Source organism: Panthera onca, chromosome D1, assembly GCF_046562875.1.
Source record: "Panthera onca isolate mPanOnc1 chromosome D1, mPanOnc1 haplotype 2, whole genome shotgun sequence".
NCBI lineage: Eukaryota > Metazoa > Chordata > Mammalia > Carnivora > Felidae > Panthera > Panthera onca.
The window spans coordinates 6618996-6642207 of NC_138348.1; the positions used below are offsets into that span (position 1 = coordinate 6618996).

Consider the following 23212-nt stretch of genomic DNA (forward strand, 5'->3'; position numbering starts at 1 on the left):
GATCACTGGCCCGTGGGAGGACTCACCAGCCATCCTTCTGTCCCATCTGTCCACCCATCCATGCATCCGTCCCATTTTGTCCACCCACTTCTCCAGTGCTGGGCACCAGATGACCTCCAGCTCCCCTGCCCCCACCACAGATATGCCACAGCGAGCGTCACAATATGTCCCTTCATGTGTCTATGTGGCAATTTCCCTGGGACACATGCTAGGAAGAGAATTGCTGAATCATAAGGCATGCGTGTGCTTAATTTGACTAAGAGGTGTCTGAGTAAAGTTTTCAGTTTCACATCCTCTCAGTACGCCTGGGAAGGTAGGGATGGACATGAGCCCATGGCACCCACCACAGTCCACCCCTTTGCACGCTCAGTCTCCACATACTTCTGCTCATACTTAAACTTCTTGAAGGTCATAGCAACAACGACATGCTCCCGCAACTACCCCTCTTCCAACCACGACTTCTTCCCAAAAGGGAAGACCCCAAGTTCCATCAGCCACTGGCCACCTGTCTGGACATTGGCAATGTTGCTGGCTCTCCACTTCTAGGTACATTAGTCCCCTTCCCCACCTCCCTGAACTTAGGCCTGGACATGAGACCAGCTCTGGCTAATGAAACATAGAATGTCAGTTCTGGGGCAAAGCACTAACTGCTAGCGTTCAGCCTCCCGGCCCTCTCTCCCCCCAGCATGGCAACTGTGGAAGTGTAGATTGGTGTGGAGACGCTTGGTAGTTGAGTCATGATCCCATCTCGATACACTGTAACAGGTGCACTGGGTTATGAAGACAATCATCAATAACACACTTTACATAAGACAAGGGAAAGATACTGGCTAAGCTAGATTTTACTTGCAAGGAAGAAAGTGTTGTGTAATGAGTTACAAGGCCATCATTAGGGCTTCCAGCGTTAGCAAATTAAAATACTGTACAGGGTGCCCAGTTAACTTCAAAGAAACAACAAATAATTTTTTTAGGACATACTGATACTAAGCAAAAGTTGTTTCTCTGAAATTCAAGTATAACAGCATCCTGTATTTAATCTCTCAACCCCCTAGATTAGCATTTATAACTTATTTCTTCTATGATCCATCGCATGGGCTGTTTGTTTGTTTGTTTGTTTGTCTTCAAGGATCTTTACCTAGTGAGGTGACTTTCTTCCCCAAGAGGTCTAAGTCCTTGGTAAGTCTGCCTGTACTGGGTGTCTTTAGTTTTTTTAGTGAAGGTGATCACTGGGCCTGGCAGTCCTGGTGAGTCCTGGGGACTCCCCCCTCCATTGTATGGCAGCAACAATTTCTTCCTTGATCATCAGGATCAATCATCCTTTTATTTTTTATTATTAAAAAAACATTTATTTTGAAAGAGAGAGAGAGAGAGCCCAAGCAAGGGCGGGGAAGAGAGAGAGGGAGAGAGAGAATCCCAAGCGGGCTCCACACTGTCAGCACAGAGCCCGATGCAGGGCTCGAACTCATGACCCGTGAGATCACGACCTGATCCAAAACCAAGAGCTGGACACTTAACCGACTGAGCCACCCAGGCACCCCTCAGCCATCCTTTTAGAGCTGTTGGTACCAAGGCATGAAAAGGGCAAAAACACAAGGTAGCAGTCTTCCCTTCCAGTTCAAAAGAACCACTGCTGTGTCCGCTAGCATTCTCTTGGGTACTAAGGACTCTAAACTGGCAAAGGCCAAAGCTGGAGGGATGAGAAGCAAATTATTTTGAGAGAGACTTCTGGGTAGCTAAAGACAATGACAGTAGCAGCCTAGTTCCTATCTCCCCCCCCCCCCAAAAAAAAAACAATATGGAACGAAGAGAAGAGAAAGATATAATTATGCAAAACCAAGCCCCCAGTAGAGCCTGAAGGTCGAATGCTCAGACTTAAAAGGACCTGTAAGTAAAAACAAGAAACAGTGACAGCACACCATCTCCGGTGTCCCTGTCCCACCCTCACCCTGCCCACACGGGCTCTGAGCAGACCGGCTGAGAAAAGCTAGGAGAAGCAGGGAGCTGGTAGTGGCCCACACTTGATGGAAGACCTCACAGAAACACTGCGTCCACTTGACGTCTGAAAAATGTGAAACCCTGTCTGGACTAGGTCAGAGGCTTGACGCTAAGGGAGGGATTTCAAAGTACACAGTGATGTAACCGGCCCGTCTCTGAAAACCACAGATTCCTGGAGAGCAAAGGGCCACAAGGAAGGGAGAGGTACCCTTTGGCTGTCAAAGGGGAAGAAAACGGAGAGATTTCATGGTTCTGCAAGACGAAAGAACAAAACCAAAGGACCCCTTCTCCAAACAAATCCATGAAAGCATCTGGACTTCGCCATGTTGGCAAAAGAAGGAGCATTCGATCAGGGAGAAGACACCCAACAGCACAGAAATGAGCAAGAAAGATGAACGGATTCTTACAGAGTCACTGCAAAATATCGCAAAATGAATTTCATCACCTGTCAAACCAAGAACAATTTACATCCACCCCTGAAGAAACAGCCACAGAGCAGCAGTCTAACCAGAACGAAATACACCCCAAATAAGTGTTAGAAGATATGCAAAGCCACCTAGAATGAGAAAAAAAAAATATGTTTATTTATTTATTTTAAGAGAGAAAGAGGTCGAGGAAGGGGCAGAGAGACAGGGAGAGAGAGAATCCCAAGCAGGCCCTGAACTGCCAGCTCGGAGCCCCACTCGGGGCTGGAACTCACCAACCATGAGATCATAGCCTGAGCAGAAACCAAGAGTCAGATGCTTTAACTCACTGAGCTACCCGGGAGCCCCTAGAAGGAGAAATTTTAAACAGAATGGAAATAGATAACACCCAGGAAAAGAACGAAGAAGGTTGGTAGAACTCAGGAGAGAAATGGAAGAAACGCACAAAATTATCTAGAAATAAAGATTACGTTGTAAGATGCCCAAGGGCGAATCGACTCAAACATACAATAAGGGTCATTGAAGAAAGACAGAAGAACAATCGAGAGAATGAAAACGTGATAAAGAAGTAGAAGAAGGAAATAATGGTAACAGAAGATTGTCAAAGAAGGAATCCCATTGGTATTATCGGAGTCCCCGAAGAAAAACCAAACAATGAGCCAGAGCTGATATTTAACACTATAAGAAAAGAGCAAAAAACCTGTACATTGAAAGGGCCCACTGGGAACCTTGGAAAACTAACCCAGAACAATCAGCGTTAAGACATATCCTCATAAAACTATTAGCTTTCAAGATATTTTTATACTTTTAGATTTTATTTATTTTTAAGTAGGCTTCTACTGGGTAGAAGGTAGGCTACTAACTTCTGTCAGCACAGAGCCCAGTGAAGGGCCTGAACTCACGATCCTGAGATCAAGAGTCAGATGCTTAACTGAGCCACCCTGGTGCCCCTGAAAATACTCTTTATAAAGAATTCTTGGGGCGCCTGGGTGGCTCAGTCGGTTGAGCGTCCGACTTGGGCTCAGGTCTTGATCTCCTGGTCTGTGATTTCAAGCCCCGCGTCGGGCTCTGTGCTGACAGCTCGGAGCCTGGAGCCTGTTTCAGATTCTGTGTCTCCCTCTCTCTCTCTGACCCTCCCCCGTTCATGCTCTGTCTCTCTCTGTCTCAAAAATAAAATAAATAAACATTAAAAAAAAAAAAAGAATTCTTGGAGCTCCTGGGTGGCTCAGTCGGTTGAGCGTCCAACTTCGGCTCAGGTCATGATCTCGCGGTCTGTGAGTTCAAGCCCCGCGTCAGGCTCTGTGCTGACAGCTCGGAGCCTGGAGCCTGCTTCGGATTCTGTGTCTCCCTCTCTCTCTGCCCCTCCCCCGCTCATGCTCTGTCTCTCTCTGTCAAAAATAAATAAACATTAAAAAATTAAAAAAAAAAAAAAAGAATTCTTGGGGCGTCCAACTCTTGATTTCGGTTCAGGTCATGATCTCACGGCTCGAGAGTTCGAGCCCCACATCAGGCTCCTTGCTGACTGTACAGAGCCTGCTTAGGATTTTCTCTCTCCCTCTCTCTCCCTGCCCTTCCCCCCACCCCCCAAAAAAAATCTTAAAAAAAAAAAGAATTCTTAAGATCTTCAGGAAGAAAGATCAAATAACTTACAAAGACAAAAGAATCAGAATGGCATCAGATTTTTAAAAGCCAAAATACAGGGGCGCCTGGGTGACTCAGTCGGGTAAGCGTCCAACTCTTGATTTGGGTCCAGGTTATGTATGATCTCACGGTTTGTGAGATTGAGCCTCAAGTCAGGCTCTGTGCTGACAGAGTGGAGCCTGCTTGGGATTCTCTCTCTCCCTCTTTCTGCCCCTCACCCCTCTCAAAATAAATAAATAGACTTAACAAAAAATAAAAACCAATAAACAAAGCGATACAATAATGGAACAGCTTTTTTTTTTTTTTAACGTTTATTTATTTTTGAGACAGAGAGAGAAAGAGCATGAACGGGGGAGGGTCAGAGAGAGGGAGACACAGAATCTGAAACAGGCTCCAGGCTCTGAGCTGTCAGCACAGAGCCCGACGCGGGGCTCGAACTCCCGGACCTCGAGATCATGACCTGAGCCGAAGTCGGCCGCTTAACCCACTGAGCCACCCAGGCGCCCCTAGCGTTTTTTTTTTTAACCTTCTATTTTTTAAAGCATGAACCAAGGATTTTATATTCAAACAAGTTGTCCTTCATGTATCAAGGCCATAGGAAACAGTTTTCTGTTTTTCAGCAACTACTTCGGGAAGTCTGCACCTGTGAGCCAATCTGGTAGAGAATGTACTTTACCCACCCTAGAGATGATGCAAATATATATACATATGACTTAAGGCTAAACCAGAGGTGGCATGGGGAAAAAAGTAAACATGTTACATATTGTGATAATGAGTGTAATTCAAAGCGTGGGAGAAGAAGGGAGAGGGAGAAAGGAAAATAGGATGAAACTCACTGATGGCTGTATGGGTGCCTCTCCGCTCCAAATTCACTCTTAACGGACTGCTCTGTGAAAATACGCTGGGGCCATTTAAATCTGGGTCTTTGCCGGCTGGCTCACTCTTAAGCTTGCCAGCAGAGGGCGCAGAGGAGCCAGGGCAGAAGGAAGTTTTCTTTCCACCTTCTGAAGGTCTCACTAGACCCTCTCGTGAAGCTTCTCCAAGACCTATGGCTCCTCAGGCATGAAGCATGCAGGGCACCCATGGCTCTGCCGGCACCAACCTCCTCTAGCGCCCGACAGCCAGCCGTTAGCAGCTTCCCAGCACCTCCCCTTGGACTGTTTTGGCGCAAAGTATCTCCACTGAGACACCTGCTCATCGACAGCGTTCCGTGGCACCCTACAGAATGGTTTTCCAGCAAGTTCCACCTGCACCACAGTTGACTTCGCTAACACCCTGTGAGCCACAGTCATGCTCTGTCCAACCAGATCTGGATCTCAGACCTATGCGTGGGAAGAGAGGTATCTCCTGGGCACAGCCTTGCTGTAAATGGGGGGTGGGAGGGCTACTCCTTATATCTGCTATTTCTTTTTTTTCTTTTTTTAATGTTTATTTATCTTAGAGCTAAAGAGTGCCAGCGGGGGGAAGGGCAGAGAGAGGAGGGGACAGAGGATCCGAAGCAGGCTCCACGTTGTCAGCACAGAGCCCGCTGCAGGGCTCGAACTCCCAAACTATGAGATCCTGACCTGAGCCGAAGTTGGACGCTTAACTGACTGAGACACCCAGGCACCCCAATATCTGCTATTTCTATATTCATTGGAGTTATTATTGGCCAATGCCTTGGCACTTCGGTCCCTTGTTATAATTAATAATTCTTTATATCAAACTCCCCCTGTTCAAATTACTGTGTGATTTCTCTCCAGATTGGACTTTGACTGAAAGAACAGACAATAAGTAGGAGTTAAAGGTACCAGTAAAAATGGATAAGCCAGACAGAGTTTTGAAATTGAGGTTCTTTTTTTTTTTTAAGGTATAAATACAATGGTAACCACTAGAACAAAAATATAAGCCTTCCTAAATACCAATTTATCTTATAAATTAAAGATCAAAAAAATACAACTCAAATATCAAATAGAACAAATAAGCATAATTATAAAATATTATGACAGAGAGTTATTACCAAACACACCAATTATATTGTTAAGTGTAAATGTAAAGTTTAGCTCACCTATTTTCTTTTTTAATTTTTAATTTGGCTGAAATAGCAAGACCCAAGGATGTTATCTACAAGAAAAGCACCTCGAGCAACATGATTCAGAGAAACTAAAGATAAGGGACAAAGACATACCAGGCAAATGGAAACAAAAAATCAGAGGTAATGCTCTTGATCTAAAACAAAGTAGGATTCAGGCTGCAAAGCATTAAACCTGACAAAAAGGGCAATTTTAAATATTAAAAGCCACAATTCACAACCACGCTGTAACATTTGTCACGGTATTTATGCACCGCATAGCATAACAAACTTTTTTCTTTTAGTAACCTCTACACCCAATGTGGGGCTTGAACTCCTGACCCCGAGATCAAGAGTCGAAGGCTCTTCCAACTGAGGCAGCCAGGTGCTCCAGTAAACACTTTCGAGATACAAAAACTACAGATGATGCAAATAAATATAGATAGAAATACACTAATTACAGGAGATTTTAATATATCACACTCAAAATAAGACAGAGGAAAAAAAGAGCCAAAAATAAGGAATGACATTGAAGACATAAACAACATAATCAATATAGTAGATCTCAAGAATGCCTATTGAACTCTATACACTAGCAAGGAACAATCCAAGAAGGAAATTAAGGGGACACGTGGATGGCTCTATAGGTTACGCGTCCAACTTCAGCTCAGGCCATGATCTCATGGTTCGTGAGTCCGAGCTCCACGTCGGGCTCTGTGATGACAGCTCAGAGCCCGGCGCCTGCTTCAGATTCCGTGTCTCCCTCTCTCTCTGCCCCTCGCCTGCTCACCCTCTGTCTCTTTCTCCGAAATATATAAACACTAAAAAAAAAAATGCATCAAAAAGGAAATTAAGAAAAAATTCCATTTATAATAGCACCAAAAAGAATAAAATACTTCAGAATAAATTCGATCAAGGAAATGCAGGAGTTATACACTAGAAACTACAAAATATTTCTGAAAGAAATTGAACAAGACACAAATAATGGGAAGGCATCTATGTTTATGGATTGAAAGGCTGAATATTGGTAAGATGGCGATACTCCCGCCAAATGATCCACGGATTTGGTGCGGTCCTTATATTACAATCTGAATGGCTTTTGCAGAAACAGAAAAGCTGGTCCTAAAATTCATAGGTAACCTCAAAGGCAAAAAGTAACTGACAATGGATCAAGGACCTAAATGTAGGAGCCAAAGCTATAAAACAGAAGAAAAGATAAGGGTAAATTTTCATGACCTTAGACTTGGCAATGGTTTCTTAGATATGACACCAAAAAGCATAAGCAGCAACACAGACCAACTGGACTTCATCAAAAATTCTAAGGGGCGTCTGGGTGACCCAGTCAGTTAAGCGTCTGACTTCGGCTCAGGTCACGATCTCATGGTTTGTGAGTTCGAGCCCCGTGTCGGGCTCTGTGCTGACAGCTCGGAGCCTGGAGCCTGCTTCTGATTCTCTGTCTCCCTCTCTCTCTGCCCCTCCCCCACTCACGCTCTCTCTCAAAAATAAATAAACTTAAAAAAAAAATCTAAACTTTGTGCATCGAGGGACACTCTCAGGAAAGTGAGAAGACAACCCAAAGAATGGGTTGCAAGTCATATATCTGAAATATTGAAAATTGCAAATATTTGCAAGTCATATATCTGAAAGGGAATAGTATCCAGACGTATCAAGAACAATTACAATTCAACAACAAAGAGACACACAACCCAATCAAAAAATGTGCAAACGGCTAGAATAGATATTTCCCTTAAGGAGATATGTAAGTGGCCGAGAAGCACATGAAAAGATGCTCAGCCTAATAAGTCATCAGGGAAATACAAGTCCAGTTCAAAGCACCGAGAGAGAACTTGTGAAGATACAGTGAGAAGGCGACCATCCACAAGCCAAGAAAAGAAGGGTCACCAGAAACCAACCTTGATGGCACCTTGATCTTGGATTGCTAGCTTCCAGAGCTGTGAGAAGAGATTTCTGTTGTGTAATCCACAAGTCTGTGGTCTTTGGTGATGGCAGCTCTAGCTAATACCCACTCGAGTACACACGCAAGAGAGTTGAAAACATATGTTAACACGAAACGGGCACGTGAATGTTCATCATAGCATTGTTCATAATGGCCAAGAAGCAGGAACGACCCAACGGCCATTGCTAAATAAATGGGTAAACCAAATAGGGTATATCTGTACAGTGAAATATTAGTCAACCGTAAAAAGGAACGGAGTCCTGACACGTGCTACAGCACGGATGAACCTCGAGCACGTGACGCTAAGTGAGAGAAGCCAGAACCAAAAAGCCACGTACTGTGTGAGATCGTTTTTATGAAATTTCCAGAATAGGCAAATCCCCAAAGACGGAAAGCAAACTAATGGTTGCCAGAGACTGGGGGAAGTAGGCAACAAGAAGTGTCCGCAAATGGAAATAGCATTTCCCTTTGGCGGGATGGAAATACTCTGGAATCTGATCATTGTGGTGGTTTCGTAATGGTGGGAATATCCTAAAATGACTAAATTTTATACTTTAGAGGGGTGAATTTTACGGTATGTGAACTGTCAATAAGACATTTAAAAAAAAATTTTTTTTTTAACATTTATTTATTTTTGAGACAGAGACAGAGCATGAACGGGGGAAGGGCAGAGAGAGAGGGAGACACAGAATCTGAAACGGGCTCCAGGCTCTGGGCCATCAGCCCAGAGCCCGACGCGGGGCTCGAACTCACGGACCGCGAGATCGTGACCTGAGCTGAAGTCCGATGCTCAACCGACTGAGCCACCCAGGCGCCCCAACAAGACATTTTTTAATGACGGTAACTTGTTCAATGTATGAAGGCAGTGAATTTGAAGGAGCTCTCAATGGCCAAATCTGGAATGAGTTAAGTAAGCAAGTAAATCATGATAATAAGGGATTCAAACCTATAGAATGAGTAAATCTCCATGAGCCCATGTTAATATAAGTAAATAATTGAATAAACACGTGAGGGGGAAGGGACAGCTCTAGAATTCCAATTAATAAATGTAGAAGGAATGTCAGAAATAGGAAATCACCACTGGGCACACCGGGAGTAATAATAGTTTCAGGTAATCGGCAGTGAGTTCTTTTTTTTGTTTTTATGTTTATTTTTGAGAGAGAGGGGGGTGGGGAGGGGCGGAGAGAAAAGGAGAGAGAGGATCCGAAGTAGGCTCTGTCTTTGCTGACAGCAGAGAGCTCGAGGTGGGGCTGGAACTCAGACCAGCCTTGAGGTCATGACATGATCACGAGCCAACATGAGCTGACATGAGCCGAAGGCCGACGCTCAACCAACTGAGCCACCCAGGCGCCCCATCCTTCAGTTCTTAAATGGTGGGAGAAGCGTGAGGAGGGACAGAGTATTTGCATAGCCTCAAAATAGCTCCCTATAAGACCCTTATGAATTATAAAATAATATACAGTGACTCTAAAGGGGAGAACCCCAAGTGATTGGAGTGAACACAGCAGTAATAAGCGCACCTGGGGCACCTGGCTGGCTCGGTCGGTGGAGCGCACGACTCTTCATCTCACGGTTGTGGGTTCGAGCCCCACGCTGGGTGTAGGGAGTACTTCAAAATAAACGCTTAAAAAGGGCAGTGATATGCTGATGGAGAAGCGCACAATAGCAGTTCCGTGGTATTTTTGCCAAAATACATATCTTCAGTCCACTTGGGAGAAAAACATCAGGCCAATCCAAACGGAGCGATATTCTACAAAATAACTGGCCGGTGCTCTTCGTGAGTGTCACAGTCATAAGAGAAAAAGAGTGACCGAAGATATGGGATATGTGATCCTGGACCAGATCCTGGTCAGATCCTGGACCGGAAAATGGGCATCGATGCGAAGGCTGGCAAAACTTGAATCTTGTCTGCAGATTCGTTTATAGTATTGCCCCGGTGCTAATTCCCCGGTTTTGATCGTTGCGCCCTGGCTACCTAGGATGTTAACATTAGGAGAAGCCAAGCGAAGGGTATTTGGGAACTCTTTCAAGTGTTCTGTAAGTTTAAAACTAACTTGGGGCGCCTAGGTGGCTCAGTCGGTTAAGCGTCCGACTTCAGCTCAGGTCACGACCTCACGTTCCGTGAGTTCGAGCCCCGCGTCGGGCTCTGGGCTGATGGCTCAGAGCCTGGAACCTGCTTCCGGTTCTGTGTCTCCTTCTCTCTCTGCCCCTCCCCCGTTCATGCTCTGTCTCTCTCTGTCTCAAAAATAAATAAACGTTTAAAAAAAATAATAAAAAGAAACTACTTCAAATAAAAGTTTCTTACAAATTGTGAGACAATTGTTGTATATGATTGTATACGTATATGTATATATCCCACTTTTATCCCTTGGTTCTCAGACCCTTGTAGTCTCATCGAGAGTGAAAAAACACCACAGATAGGTCCTTGATTCAGAGCACCATTCTGTGTTTTCTTAGATTCCATATTTGGCATCCGTTAATTACAGGACTGAACTAACAGCCAAAGTTGTTTACAGAGTAAGGGGTTCAAGCCCATACTCTGAACAACCTCCTCTATTTACCTGTCAAACACCAAGCCAATATTCCCTTCCCCTAAATCAGCCCAGGGCCAGGTACCAGATGCCTAGGGACAGCCCCTATGCCCCAAAGTCCCTCAGTGCACGCTGTTTACCCGGCCCTGTCTTGACTTTCCCGCAGAAGCCCCGAGAAAGGCAGTGGTCTGTGCCTTCCCTTCGCTCCTCTCTGCCTCCTGACCAACGCTGGTGCTTCCCCACGTGGCCCCGTGTGGCATGCCCTCCCTCTTGTTCCCAGGGGAACTGTAAATAACGTTGAACTTTTCTTTCAATGGCATTGACCTCTCTATGTCATCACTCAGTCACCACTATAAATTAAAATCCACAGGTACCGTTAGGATAGGGACATACCGTATCCTATAGGACAGCTGCCTGAAACTAGCGAGATACTGTTTGCCAGTGGACAGGGTAACTGTTTTCGGTAGATACTCCATTCTTCTATAGAGCCTACTCTTCTGAGACAGCTTATGGTAAGGCCTGTGATGCCCGTGGTCCTCATACCATGGCCTCATTTCTTTTTTTCTTATTTTTTAAATGGTTATTTATTTTTGAGAGAGAGAACACAAACAGGGGAGGGGCAGAGAGAGAGGAAGACGCAGAATCCGAAGCAGGCTGCAGGCTCTGAGCTGTCAGCACAGAGCCCGACGCAGGACTCGAACTCACAAACTTCGAGATCAGTGACCCGAACCGAAGTCGGACGCTCAACTGACTGAGCCACCCAGGCGCCCCATCATTGGCTTGCTTCTTTTGCAACCAAGAGAGTTGCTGTGCTTGCAAGCAGTGCTGTGAGGGATACTGCCATGAAAATACTGGTTGAGGCATTATGGTCGGGGAAAGCAAAGCCTTCTCCAGAATAAGCAAATTCGGGAGAATTTCTGTCACATCCATAATGGAAGCAATCCACTGCAATCCAACTGAAGGTGAGCGTCTGGCTGATCTCCTGGAATACATTCTGCTATGTTCAGACTTCAGTGCTCTGACTGTGAGGCATTTATCTGTGGCAGTGGTTGGATCAGCTTTGCTGGAGAGAAATTCATATTGTTGAGCTCACCATGCACACTCTCCATCTATGGCCCATAATGGCTTTTTTTCAGGAGGCTGTTGGGCAAGAACAGGTACGATTGGGAAATGAACACGTCACCTTCTGCACTTGTGCAAGGTGCCCTCTGGTGAGCATCCACAGGAGATATTACACTGCGAGCCATTCCAAGAAATCTACGTATGTACCTCTTTATTAGATCTCTTTGCCACTAATTTTCTTTTTTAAATGTAGTGAGGTATTATTGGCGTACAATATTATATTAGTTTCAGGTGTACAACATAGAGATTTGAGCCACTAATTTTCTTTTTTTTTTTAATTTAATTTTTTTTTTTTTAAGAGAGAGCACAAGCTGGGGAGGGGCAGAGAGAGAGGGAGACAGAAGATCCAAAGCAGGTTCTGCGCTGGCAGCAGTGAACCCGATGTGGGGCTCGAACTCATGTACTGTGAGATCATGACCAGAGCCCAAGTCAGATGCTCAACCGATCGAGCCACCCAGGTGCCCCATGAGCCACTAATTTTCTAATCACATTCTGGCCGCGTCCTGGAACATCTGCCTCACCTTTAGCTGCCACCATGAACCACCGTAGACCAGTAGACCAGTGTTCCCAACCAAGGGTGGCCTCACTCTCTAAAAGACATCTAGCAATAGGTGGAGACATTTTGGGGGACTTGGGGAGGGGAGTTCCTATGGTATCTGCGTGGAGAGGCCAGGGATACTGCTAAATATCCTACAATGTGAAGGACAGCTCCCACAACAGGAATTATCCAGCCCCAAATGCCAGTAACGTCAAGGTGGAGAAATCTTGATGTAGGGTCACACTGCTGGCCAACCGGATGTCCACCTCTCCTTCTGGACTCCTGCCAATGGGCCGTAACGATAGAGCCTGCCATGTCCGGTTAGTACCAGCTTAGGATACACAACTACCTGTAGGCCAAGCTTGAACTTATTCCTCAGCTGGTTGGTCATGGAGAATTACCCGTAAGGGCAAATACACAGTAAGCAGGAGACTGCAAAGCTGAAGGGAACTCTGAGGGCCATGAGCATTTAACTTCAAGAAATTATAGGGCTTGGGAATGCAAGCTGGTGCAGCCACTCTGCAAAACAGTGTGGAGGTTCCTCAAAAAATAGAACTACCCGACGACCCAGCAAGTGCACTACTAGGCATTTATCCACGGGATACCGGGGTGCTGTTTGGAAGGGACACAGGCACCCCCATGTTTATAGCAGCACTATCGACAATGGCCAAAGTATGGAAAGAGCCCAAATATCCATCAACGGATGAATGGATAAAGAAGATGTGGTCTATATACACAATGGAGTATTACTCGGCAATCAAAAAGAATGAAATCTTGCCATTTGCAACCACGTGGATGGAACTGGAGGGTATTATGCTAAGTGAAATTAGAGAAAGACAAAAATCATAGGACTTCACTCATAAGAGGACTTTAAGAGACAAAACCGATGAACATAAGGGAAGGGAAGCAAAAATAACATAAAAACAGGGAGGGGGACAAAGCATAAGAGACTCATAAATATGGAGAACAAATTGAGGGTTACTAGAGGGGTTTTGGGAGGGGGGAGGGGCTCAACGGGTCAGGGGCATTAAGGAATCTACTCCCGAAATCATTTCTTCACTATGTACTAATTTGGATGTAAATTAAAAAAAATTTTTTTTTAATTAAAAAAAAAAAAAAGACTCCCAGGGTACTGGAGGCCTAGTTATTGTCAAGCTAAGATTGCTTTTCCCTTTAGCAAAGCATTAGCATTAAGACAGTAAAGAGTTCCTGGAGAAACGTTTTACTCAGCCAGCCTCAAGTATTTGGTCGATGGGCTATAGGCAACTTTGTAAGCAGAAACTGGGAATACTTTGTCACAAGGTATCTGCACTTCCCCTGAAATGGTACAGCGTTATTTGAAAGCTGAATTGGTTAATTATAAACATATATTGCAAACTCTAAAGTGACTACTAACAATTTTTTTAAAGGTTAATTTACTTTTCAGAGAGAGAGCCCACTAGCACTAGTGGGGGAGGGGCAGAAAGAAAAGGGGACAGAGGAGGATCCGAATCTGGCTCCATGCTAACAGCAGTGAGCCCAATACGGGGCTTGAACTCAGGAGTCTTGTGAGATCATGACCTGAGCTGAAGTCAGATGTTCAACCAACTAAGCCACCCAGATGCCCCCCAAATGTTTTTTTTTTTTTAATGTTTATTTATTTTTGAGACAGAGAGACAGAGCATGAACGGGGGAGGGGCAGAGAGAGAGGGAGACACAGAATCCGAAGCAGGCTCCAGGCTCAGAGCTGTCAGCACAGAGCCCGACGTGGGGCTCGAACCCGCGAACTGCGAGATCCTGACCTGAGCCGAAGTCTGACGCTCAACCGACTGAGCCACCCAGGCGCCCCCCCCCCAAATGTTTTTAAGTATAATTGATACACTAAGAGAGGAGAGAAAATGGAGTCATACAAAATGCTAAAGGCAGAGAAGGCAGAAAAAGAGGGGAAGATATTTTTAAAAAATTTGTTTTAACGTTTATTCATCTTTGAGAGACAGAGAGAGAGCATGAGCGGGGAAGGGGCAGAGAGAGAGGGAGACACAGAATCCGAAGCAGGCTCCAGGCTCCGAGCTGCCAGCCCAGAGCCCGACGTGGGGCTCGAACCCGCGAACTGCGAGATCATGACCTGAGCCGAAGTCGGACGCTCAACCGACTGTCACCCAGGGCCTCGGGAAGATCTTTTTTTAAAAAAGAAACAAAGAAAGTGCAACAAACAAAACAGTTGAAACATGGTTCAAATTGATCCAACTATATCAATAATCACTATCTTTTTGAGTGCACCAAGTGAAAGACAGAAAGTGTCAGCATGAATTAAAAAAAAAAAAAAAAGCCCCGGGCGGGCGCCTAGGTGGCTCCGTTAGTTGAGCATCCGAGACTGTTGGTTCCAGCTCAGGTCATGATCTCACAGTTCATGGATTCGTGCCCTACATTGTGTTCTGCAGCTGGCAGCACAGAGCCCGCTTGGGATTCTGTCTCTCTCTCCCTCTCTCTCTGTCCCTCCCCCTCTAGCGCTGTCTCTCTCAAAATAAATAAACTTAAAAAAAAAAAAAAAAAGACCCAAGCCTATATTGTCTGTAAGAGATCCACTCTAAATATAAAGACACCAGAGAAAAGGATAAAGACAGATAAACCATGCGGACGCTGCTCCAAACAAAGCTGGACCAGCTCTGTTAATTTCAGACAAAGCAGCCTTCAGAACAAGGAAAATTATCAGGGATAAAGAGGGGCGTTATAGAATGATAAAAGGTCAATTTTCCAAGAAGACTTACTTAACAGTCTTTAATGGGTATGCGATACGCCTAGCAACAGCATCAAGACATATGAGGCAAAAAACTTGACAGAACCGAAAGGAAAAAATAGATAAATGCACTGCATGTGGGAGACTTCCATACCCTTTCATCAGGAACAGCCAGCTCAAGCAGGCAGAAGATCAGTGATGATGCAGTTGAACTGAACAGTACCGCTAATCCGTTGGATTTATAGAATACTTCTATAGATTATAGAATAGTTATAGATTACAGAGTACTGCATCCAACAGCAGAATGCGTATTCTTCTCAAGTGCAGGTGGAGCTTTCACCAGAAAAGACCACATCTGGAGCCATGAAACACACCTTAACAAATTTAAAAAAAAATAGAAATCTGTTCTAGGACCAGTAGAATTAAACTAAAAATCAATGACAGAAAGATAGCTGGAAAAGTCCCCAAATATTTGGAAAGTAACCAGCCCCCTTCTAAATAACACATGGGTCAAAGAAGTCTCAAGAGAAAATTTAAAATATCTTGAACCAAATGAAAATAAAATGTAACTTGTCAAAATCTGTGGGATGCAGTGAAAATTATACTTTGAGGTTTTTGGCATTGAATGCACGATTAGAAAAGAAGAAAGATCTAAGAATCAATAATCTAAGCTTCTGCTTTAGGAAACCAGAGAAAGAAGAGTGACATAAGCCTAAAGCAAGCAAAGGAAAAGAAATAACACAAATTAGAGCAGAAATCAACGAAATTGAAAGCAGGAAATCAACAGAGAAAATCAATGAAACCAAAAGTTGATTCTGTGAAAAGATCAGTAAAAATTGTTAAGCTTCTAGCCAAACTAAGAAAAAAAGAGTAAAGACACAAATCACTAATACCAGAAAGAAAAAGGGGTCATCACTACTGATCCCATGGCCATTAAAAGGATAATAAAGGGGGCGCCTGCATGGCTCAGTCAGTTCAGCGTCTGACTCTTGATTTCGGCCTAGGGCATGATCTCACAGTTTGGGAGTTCGAGTCCTGAGTCAGGCTCAGTACTCTGCATTAACAGTGCGGAGCCTGCTTGGGATTCTCTGTCTCCCTCTCTCTCTCTCTGTCCCTCCTCTGCTCACTCTCTCTCTCTCTCAAAGTAAATAAACATTTAAAGTAAAATAAAGTAGAAAAATAAAGAAAAGAATAATAAAGAAATATGACAAACAACTCAATGTGGACAATCTGATAAATGAAATAGACCAATTCCTTGAATGATACAAAGTAACAAAACTTTTCCAAAAGCTTATTTTGAGAGAGAGAGAGAGAGAGAGAGAGAGAGAGAGAGAATGTGAGGGGAAGGAGCAGGGAGGGAGAGAGAGAATCCCAAGCAGGCTCTGTGCTGTCAGTGATGGATGTCTTTTTATTTTTATTTTTTTTTTTATTTTTGGGACAGAGAGAGACAGAGCATGAACGGGGGAGGGTCAGAGAGAGAGGGAGACACAGAATCGGAAACAGGCTCCAGGCTCCGAGCCATCAGCCCAGAGCCTGACGCGGGGCTCGAACTCACGGACCGCGAGATCGTGACCTGGCTGAAGTCGGACGCTTAACCGACTGCGCCACCCAGGCGCCCCGCTGGATGTCTTAATTAACGAGATGAGAGGAATCCTTCACAGTGTATACATGTATCAAATCATCATAATGTACAATTTAAATATCTCACAATTTAGCAATACTTCAATAAATCTGAAAAAGAAAAATTTGTTTAAAAAATTTTTTAAACATTTATTTATTTTTGAGAGAGAGACAGAGCATGAGCAGTGGAGGGGCAGAGAGACAGAGAGGGAGACACAGAAACTGAAACAGGCTTCAGGCTCTGAGCTGTCAGCACAGAGCCCGACTCAGGGCTCAAACTCAGGAACGGCGAGATTGTGACCTAGGCCAAAGTCAGACGCTTAACCAACTGAGCCACCCAGACACCCCTATTTTAAAATAAACAACAACACAAAATAATTAACAACCTTCTAAAAAAAAAAGAAAAGAAAGAAAGAAAGAAAGCAAGAAAGCACCAGGCCCAGATGGTTCTGCTAGTGATTTCTAGTGGTGAAAACCCATTTAAAAAAACTGAAAATTTTCTACGATCTCTCCAAGAAAATAGAAGCAGAGGTAATACTTTCTAACTTATTCTATGAGGTCAGCATTATTCCAAAACCAGATAAAGACATTTCAAGAAAAGAAAACTATAGACCAGTATCTCTCATGACCACAGGTGTAAAAATTTTCAACAAAATATCAGGAACTTGAATTCAATATACATAAATTTATGCCAATGATTTATTTTTTTTAATTTTTTTTAACGTTTTTTATTTATTTTTGAGACAGAGAGAGACAGAGCATGAACAGGGGAGAGGCAGAGAGAGAGGGAGACACAGAATCGGAAGCAAGCTCCAGGCTCTGAGCCATCAGCCCAGAGCCCAACGTGGGGCTCGAACTCACGGAACGTGAGATCGTGACCTGAGCTGAAGTCGGACGCTCAACCGACTGAGCCACCCAGGCGCCCCTATGCTAATGATTTAAAAGAATAAACAATGTACATGGGGCACCTGGGTGGCTCAGTCGGTTGAGCGTCGGGCTTCAGCTCAGGTCATGATCTCGAAGTTCATGGGTTTAAGCCCTGCATCGGGCTCTGTCCTGACAGTTCAGAGCCTGGAACCTGCTTCTGATTCTGTCTGTCTGTCTGTCTGTCTCTCTCTCTCTCTGCCCCTCCCTCCCACACTCTCTCTCTCTCTCTCTCTCTCTCTCTCTCGAAAATAAATAAACATTTAAAAACATAAAAAAAAAATAAAAGCTCAGGAGCTAACTTGAAGACATTTACATTGGCAATTGACATGACGATGTGAGGATCAATAAGAATAATAATCACAATTAGCTGAAACAGATCAAAATATTAACAATCTATTTTTTAATAATGATACTTTAAAAAGGTCCAGTCAGAGCATGCCAGGAAAACAACTTACTATTTTATTTATTTATTTTTATTATTTTTTAAAATTTATTTGAGAGAGAGAGTGGGGAAGTGGGGGAGAGGGGCAGAGGGAGACTCCGAGAGAGAGAGAGAGAGAGAGAGAGAGAGAGAATCTTGAGCAAACTCCATGCTCAGCTCAGAGCTCAACGTGGAGCTCCATCCCAAGACCCTGGGATCACGAGTCAGATGCTCGGCCGACTGAGCCACCCAGGTACCTCTAAGACTTTATTTTTTTAAGTAATCTCTATTGCCATCGTGGGGCTTGGACCCACAACCCCGAGATCACGAGTTGCAGGTTCCACTACTGAGCCAGCCAGGCTCCCTTGCATTTAACTTTTAACTATGATTTACCTAAAGCAGAGGTTGGCAAATCACACATATGGTCTCTGTCGCAATTACCCAACTCTGTCACTGTAGCATAAAACAGCCATAAACAATATGCAGATAAATAAGCATGGCTGTCTTCCAGTAAAACTTTATTTGCATAAAAAAAGCAATGAGCAGGATTTGGTCTCCAAGCACAGTTTTCAGGAAAGCTATTGATTCTCACACATGTTTTTTTAAATTTTTTTTTAACGTTTATTTATTTTTGAGACAGAGACAGAGCATGAACGGGGGAGGGGCAGAGAGAGGGAGACACAGAATCGGAAGCAGGCTCCAGGCTCTGAATCATCAGCCCAGAGCCCGACGCGGGGCTCGAACTCACGGACCGCGAGATCGTGACCTGAGCTGAAGTCGGACGCTTAACCGACTGAGCCACCCAGGCGCCCCTCACACATTTGTTTTTTAAGCCAGATATATACTAAAGTCTTTTGTTATTTCTAAGAATTTTCATTTTATTTTCTTGGGTTTCCCAGAATTAGTCCTTCCACTTCCAAACAATGATAACTTTGCCTCCTCATTGCTGCATGCAATTTGTTTTCTTTTCTAGCACTTTCAGAACAATCTCATATGCTGCTGGCTTCAGTGGACACCCTCTCCTTTTTCCTGAAGTTTTCGTGGGAATGCTTTTCTAAAAAAATTTTTTTTAACGTTTATTTATTTTTGAGACAGAGCATGAACGGGGGAGGGGCAGAGAGAGAGGGAGACACAGAATCGGAAGCAGGCTCCGAGCCATCAGCCCAGAGCCCGACGCAGGGCTCGAACTCACGGACCGCGAGATCGTAACCTGAGCCGAAGTCGGATGCTTAACCGGCTGAGCCACCCAGGCGCCCCATGGGAATGCATTTCTATTTCACCAATAATCATGAAACTGCCTTTTGATCTGTTATATATGTCTCATTAAAGCTACCCTACTAACTCTTTTTTAACTCAGGAGTAGATGTTGGATTTTGTTTTTATATTTTTGATTCTGCAACTTTCCCATCATCTGGATTCTAGTGACTGCATTCCTAGTGTTAGGGTCTTCTGTCCTATATTTCCTGCCAATTACTAATGAGATCTAGAAGTGTCATCAGATTCTGTGAGGGGAGGAGGCAAGACTGTTCCAAGGGGGTGCATAATACCTCATGTCTCCTTTTTGTGAGATTAGCAGCCATAGAGATCACCACGTAATCCGTTCATTCATTACGAGCTACGAAGCCAATATTCTAAGTCCACCATTCTTCTTTTACCCTCTAGAATACTTCTATAAAGACCACCCCGCTGCCCTTAATCAACTATCTGGTTGCTCATTGGTAGAGTGAGTATCAGAAAGGCAAAAAAACTGCTTGATACTTTCCTTTTATTTCCATTTTTAAAATAATAAGGGAAATATTTAAATTTTTAAATATTTAACTTAAATATTTACATTAAAATTTTAAAATAATAATTTCCATTTTTAAAATAAAAAGTTGAGGGGCGCCTGGGTGGCTCAGTGGTTACGCGTCCGACTTCAGCTCAGGTCGTGATCTCGTGGTTCATGAGTTTGAGCTTCGTGTCGGGTTCTGTGCTGACAGCTCAGAGCCTGGAGCCTGCTTCGGAATCTGTGACTCCCCCTCTCTCTCTCTGTCCCCTCCCCAGATCATGCTCTGTCTCTGTCTCTCAAAAAATAAATGAACATTTAAAAAACTTTTTTAAATAAAAATTGGTTGAGCGTCCGACTTCAGCTCAGGTCATGATCTCATGGTTTGTGGGTTCAAGTACCGTGTCAGGCTCTGTGCTGACAGCTCAGAGCCTGGAGCCTGCTTCGGATTCTGTGTCTCCCTCTATCTCTGCTTCTCTCCCACTCATGCTCTGTCTCTCTTTCTAAAAAATGAATAAACATTTTTAAAAATTAAAAATAAAATAAAGTAAAAATCAAATCAAATCAAATCAAATCAAATCAAATCAAATCTTAGGGGCACCTGGGTGGCTCAGTCAGTTGAGGATCTGACTCTTGGTTTTGGCTCAGGTCATAATCTCTCAATTTGTGGGTTCAGGCCCTGCATTGGGCTCTGTGCTGACCGTGTGGAGCCTGCTTGGGATTCTCTCTCTCTCTCTCTCTCTCTCTCTCTCTAGTTCTCTGTCTCTCCCCCACTTGCACTCTCTCTCTCCCTCAAAATAAATAAATAAATTTAAAAAATATTTTTAAAGTAATAAAAAATAAAATGGAAAATCTACTTAATAACAGAAATAAAAACTATCTAATAATAAAATAATAAAATATGTAAAAACTGGGGTGCCTGAGTGGCACAGTCTGTTGAGCATCCGACTCTTGATCTCTGCTCAGGTCATGATCTCATGGTTTGTGAGTTCAAGCCCCACATGGGGCTCTGCATTGATGGCATGGAGCCTGCTTGGGATTCTGTCTCTCCTTCTCTCTGCCCCTCATCTGCTTTGTTCTCTCTCCAAATAAATAAATAAACTTAAAAAAAGTGAATATATCAACAAACTTCACAATTGCACAGATGTAAAAGGAGACATGAATAAATGGTATTATGTATCTTATTCTTGATAGAAAACTAAAGAAAGACTCTAATTTACCAATACCCTCCAGCCAAAGACACCAAGAGCACATCTATAGTTGCACAAATGGGTTTATTACTTTTGTGCTATTGGGCATCTCAGTTAAAGGGTGTTTAGGAAGGATTTATAGGATTTGGGCTTGTGCTAGGTGACTTGGGAAGGGTTTAAGAAAGTGAGAGTTCTTTGTACTGGAGTTGTCAGGAAGTAGTATTTCGAAGATGGGGTATGTTAACAAATCTTACCCAGACAAAGGCTAAAACTGTAATTGGTAAAGGTCGCTTACATTACCCAAGATGGAAGGATGTTTCATCATTTTTGTGGTTTGGACAATGTTCCTATCTTTTTTGGTGTTCACGTGATTATAGAGTGATCTTGTTTTTACCTTGATCCCTCACATCACAGAATAACTTTGTTTAATGCTGATGTTCTGTGAAATTGTTCATGTTTAACAGAATACCACCGCCAACACCTGGGTGTCTGGAGGTGTGTTTCACTTTCTCAAATCTATACATTAACTGCAGTTTTAACCTTAATTACCAGTTTTGCACATACTTGTGGTATGAAATAACGTCAAAACATATCTAAGTTGGGCATCTGAACAAATAAACATTACGGAAGAGTTAGGAAACTAAAAAAACAAATATTGCGAACACAAAAAAGACATAAGAGGAAAAGGTTGATAAATTTACAAAAAAACAAAACAACAACAACAAAAAAACATGTCACAGTTGGGAAAACAAACCACAAACTCAGATTAAAACATCTTCAACACATTTGAGGAAGGCTGATGTCCCCAGTAAAACAAACAACTCTTCTTACCGATGACATGAAAAGAATACTTTTCGAAATAGTTTTCATTTTTTGCAACCATAACGTACCACTGAAAAACATTTTCAAGAAAAAATGGCTGGGACTTTAACACAGAGACACAGGGCTCGCAGAGGAGCCTCAAGGAAGGACTACGCCTCCCAGGAGGCTCTGCGCTGACCGTCTCCGGCCTCCCGACAGGCTCCGCGTGCTTTACGCGCCAGCTTTGGCCTTAGCCAGCGAGTGGCAGAATCGCGGCCGAGGATGGAGAGCGGCGACGAAGCGGCCGTCGAGAAATGCCGAATCCACTTGCGCCCCGGCACGCTGCGCGACGCACCTCCCGCCACGTTGCACCTTCTGCCCTGCAAGGTTCTGGTTAGCCGGCCTGCCCCCGTGGGGCGCTTCTTCACCCCAGCCATCCGCCAGGGTCCCGACGGTGAGCACTCACGACCGGACTACAGCTCCCGGCAGCCCCCGCGCCCGCGCCCCTCTCTTCTCGGCGAGGAGCGGCTCAAGGGCTCCTGGGGATCGTGGTCCACTGGCGATGGCGGGAGGGCCCCAGGGAGGCTGCCCCACTAGGCCTGAATCAGGCCCTCACTGAGGCCCCGCGCCTGTCTCCTACAGGACTGGAAGTGTCGTTTCGGGGCCGCAAACTACGCGGCGAGGAGGTGGTGGTGCCGCCCGGCCTCGTGGGCTACGTGATGGAAGAAAAGGGAGAGGTGGTGGTGGGGAAGGGCTCCTCGGAGGGTTCGTCGAATGACAACGAGCAAGAGCAGCAGGAGCTGGTGGAACCCCCAGAGGCGCTGGAGCGGGACTTTGTGAGCACGCGGGCGGGGGATAGGGCTGGAGGGGGGCTGCGGGCGGGAGCGGTGGCCCCAATGTTCAGCCGAGCTCCCTCCCCAGGACCGCTTCATTGGAGCCACCGCTAGTTTCAGTGGCTTCACGCTGTGGGGCCTGGAGACCATCCCCGGTCCGGATGCCAAAGTGCGCGGGGCCCTAACCTGGCCCAGTCTCGCTGCCGCGGTGAGTAGATGGATGTGCCCTCTTCCAGGCCCCGTCCGTTCCTCTCTGACTTCAAGCTTATTGCCTAGGTTTTCCAGAACCTTGCCCCCGCAGTGGATTTGGGGCTTCGGGGCGGGGGAGCACAATGGGACAGGTGGAGCCTGGGTCTGAATGGAGGACTGGACTGATCAGGGGCAGCGTGGCTTCCCCACCTAACCTCTGACCTGTCTAGAAGGGGCTGTCATTCTGAGTAGCTGGGTCCCTCCCAGAGTAGGTGGGCCGCCCAGTCACATGTCAAAAATCCAGTGGTAGAGGTGACTCCTGTTGCAGATTCACGCACAGGTGCCTGAGGACTGAGAACCGGAACCTGAAATTGAAAGCCACTGGTCCCTTCACCCCAGTAAACCAGCTCTTCACTTTGGAGCCGCTGATTCCATCACCCCAAATAAATGAGCTTTTCACAGCACCTGTGAGTTTGTGGGCACCTTGGAGC

At 44.8% G+C, this 23212-nt stretch overlaps 1 protein-coding gene across 1 annotated transcript; it reads left to right on the forward strand.

The window, feature by feature from the left end:
- The first annotated feature begins 21905 nt into the window (after positions 1-21905).
- RNASEH2C (ribonuclease H2 subunit C) lies at positions 21906-23185 on the forward strand. Its single transcript, XM_060607256.3, has 4 exons — positions 21906-22153; positions 22342-22535; positions 22621-22740; positions 23050-23185. The coding sequence occupies exons 1-4, from the start codon at positions 21982-21984 to the stop codon at positions 23074-23076; spliced, it is 513 nt and encodes a 170-aa protein (XP_060463239.3). The 5' UTR covers positions 21906-21981; the 3' UTR covers positions 23077-23185.
- Positions 23186-23212: the final 27 nt, after the last annotated feature.

Bases quoted from the DNA above. Each gene is read 5' to 3' on its own strand.
- RNASEH2C (XM_060607256.3), top strand. From the start codon at position 21,982: ATGGAGAGCGGCGACGAAGCGGCCGTCGAGAAATGCCGAATCCACTTG. The intron at 22,536-22,620 runs GTGAGCACGCGG...CTCCCTCCCCAG, and splicing joins AGGCGCTGGAGCGGGACTTT to GACCGCTTCATTGGAGCCAC. The intron at 22,741-23,049 runs GTGAGTAGATGG...CTCCTGTTGCAG, and splicing joins GGCCCAGTCTCGCTGCCGCG to ATTCACGCACAGGTGCCTGA.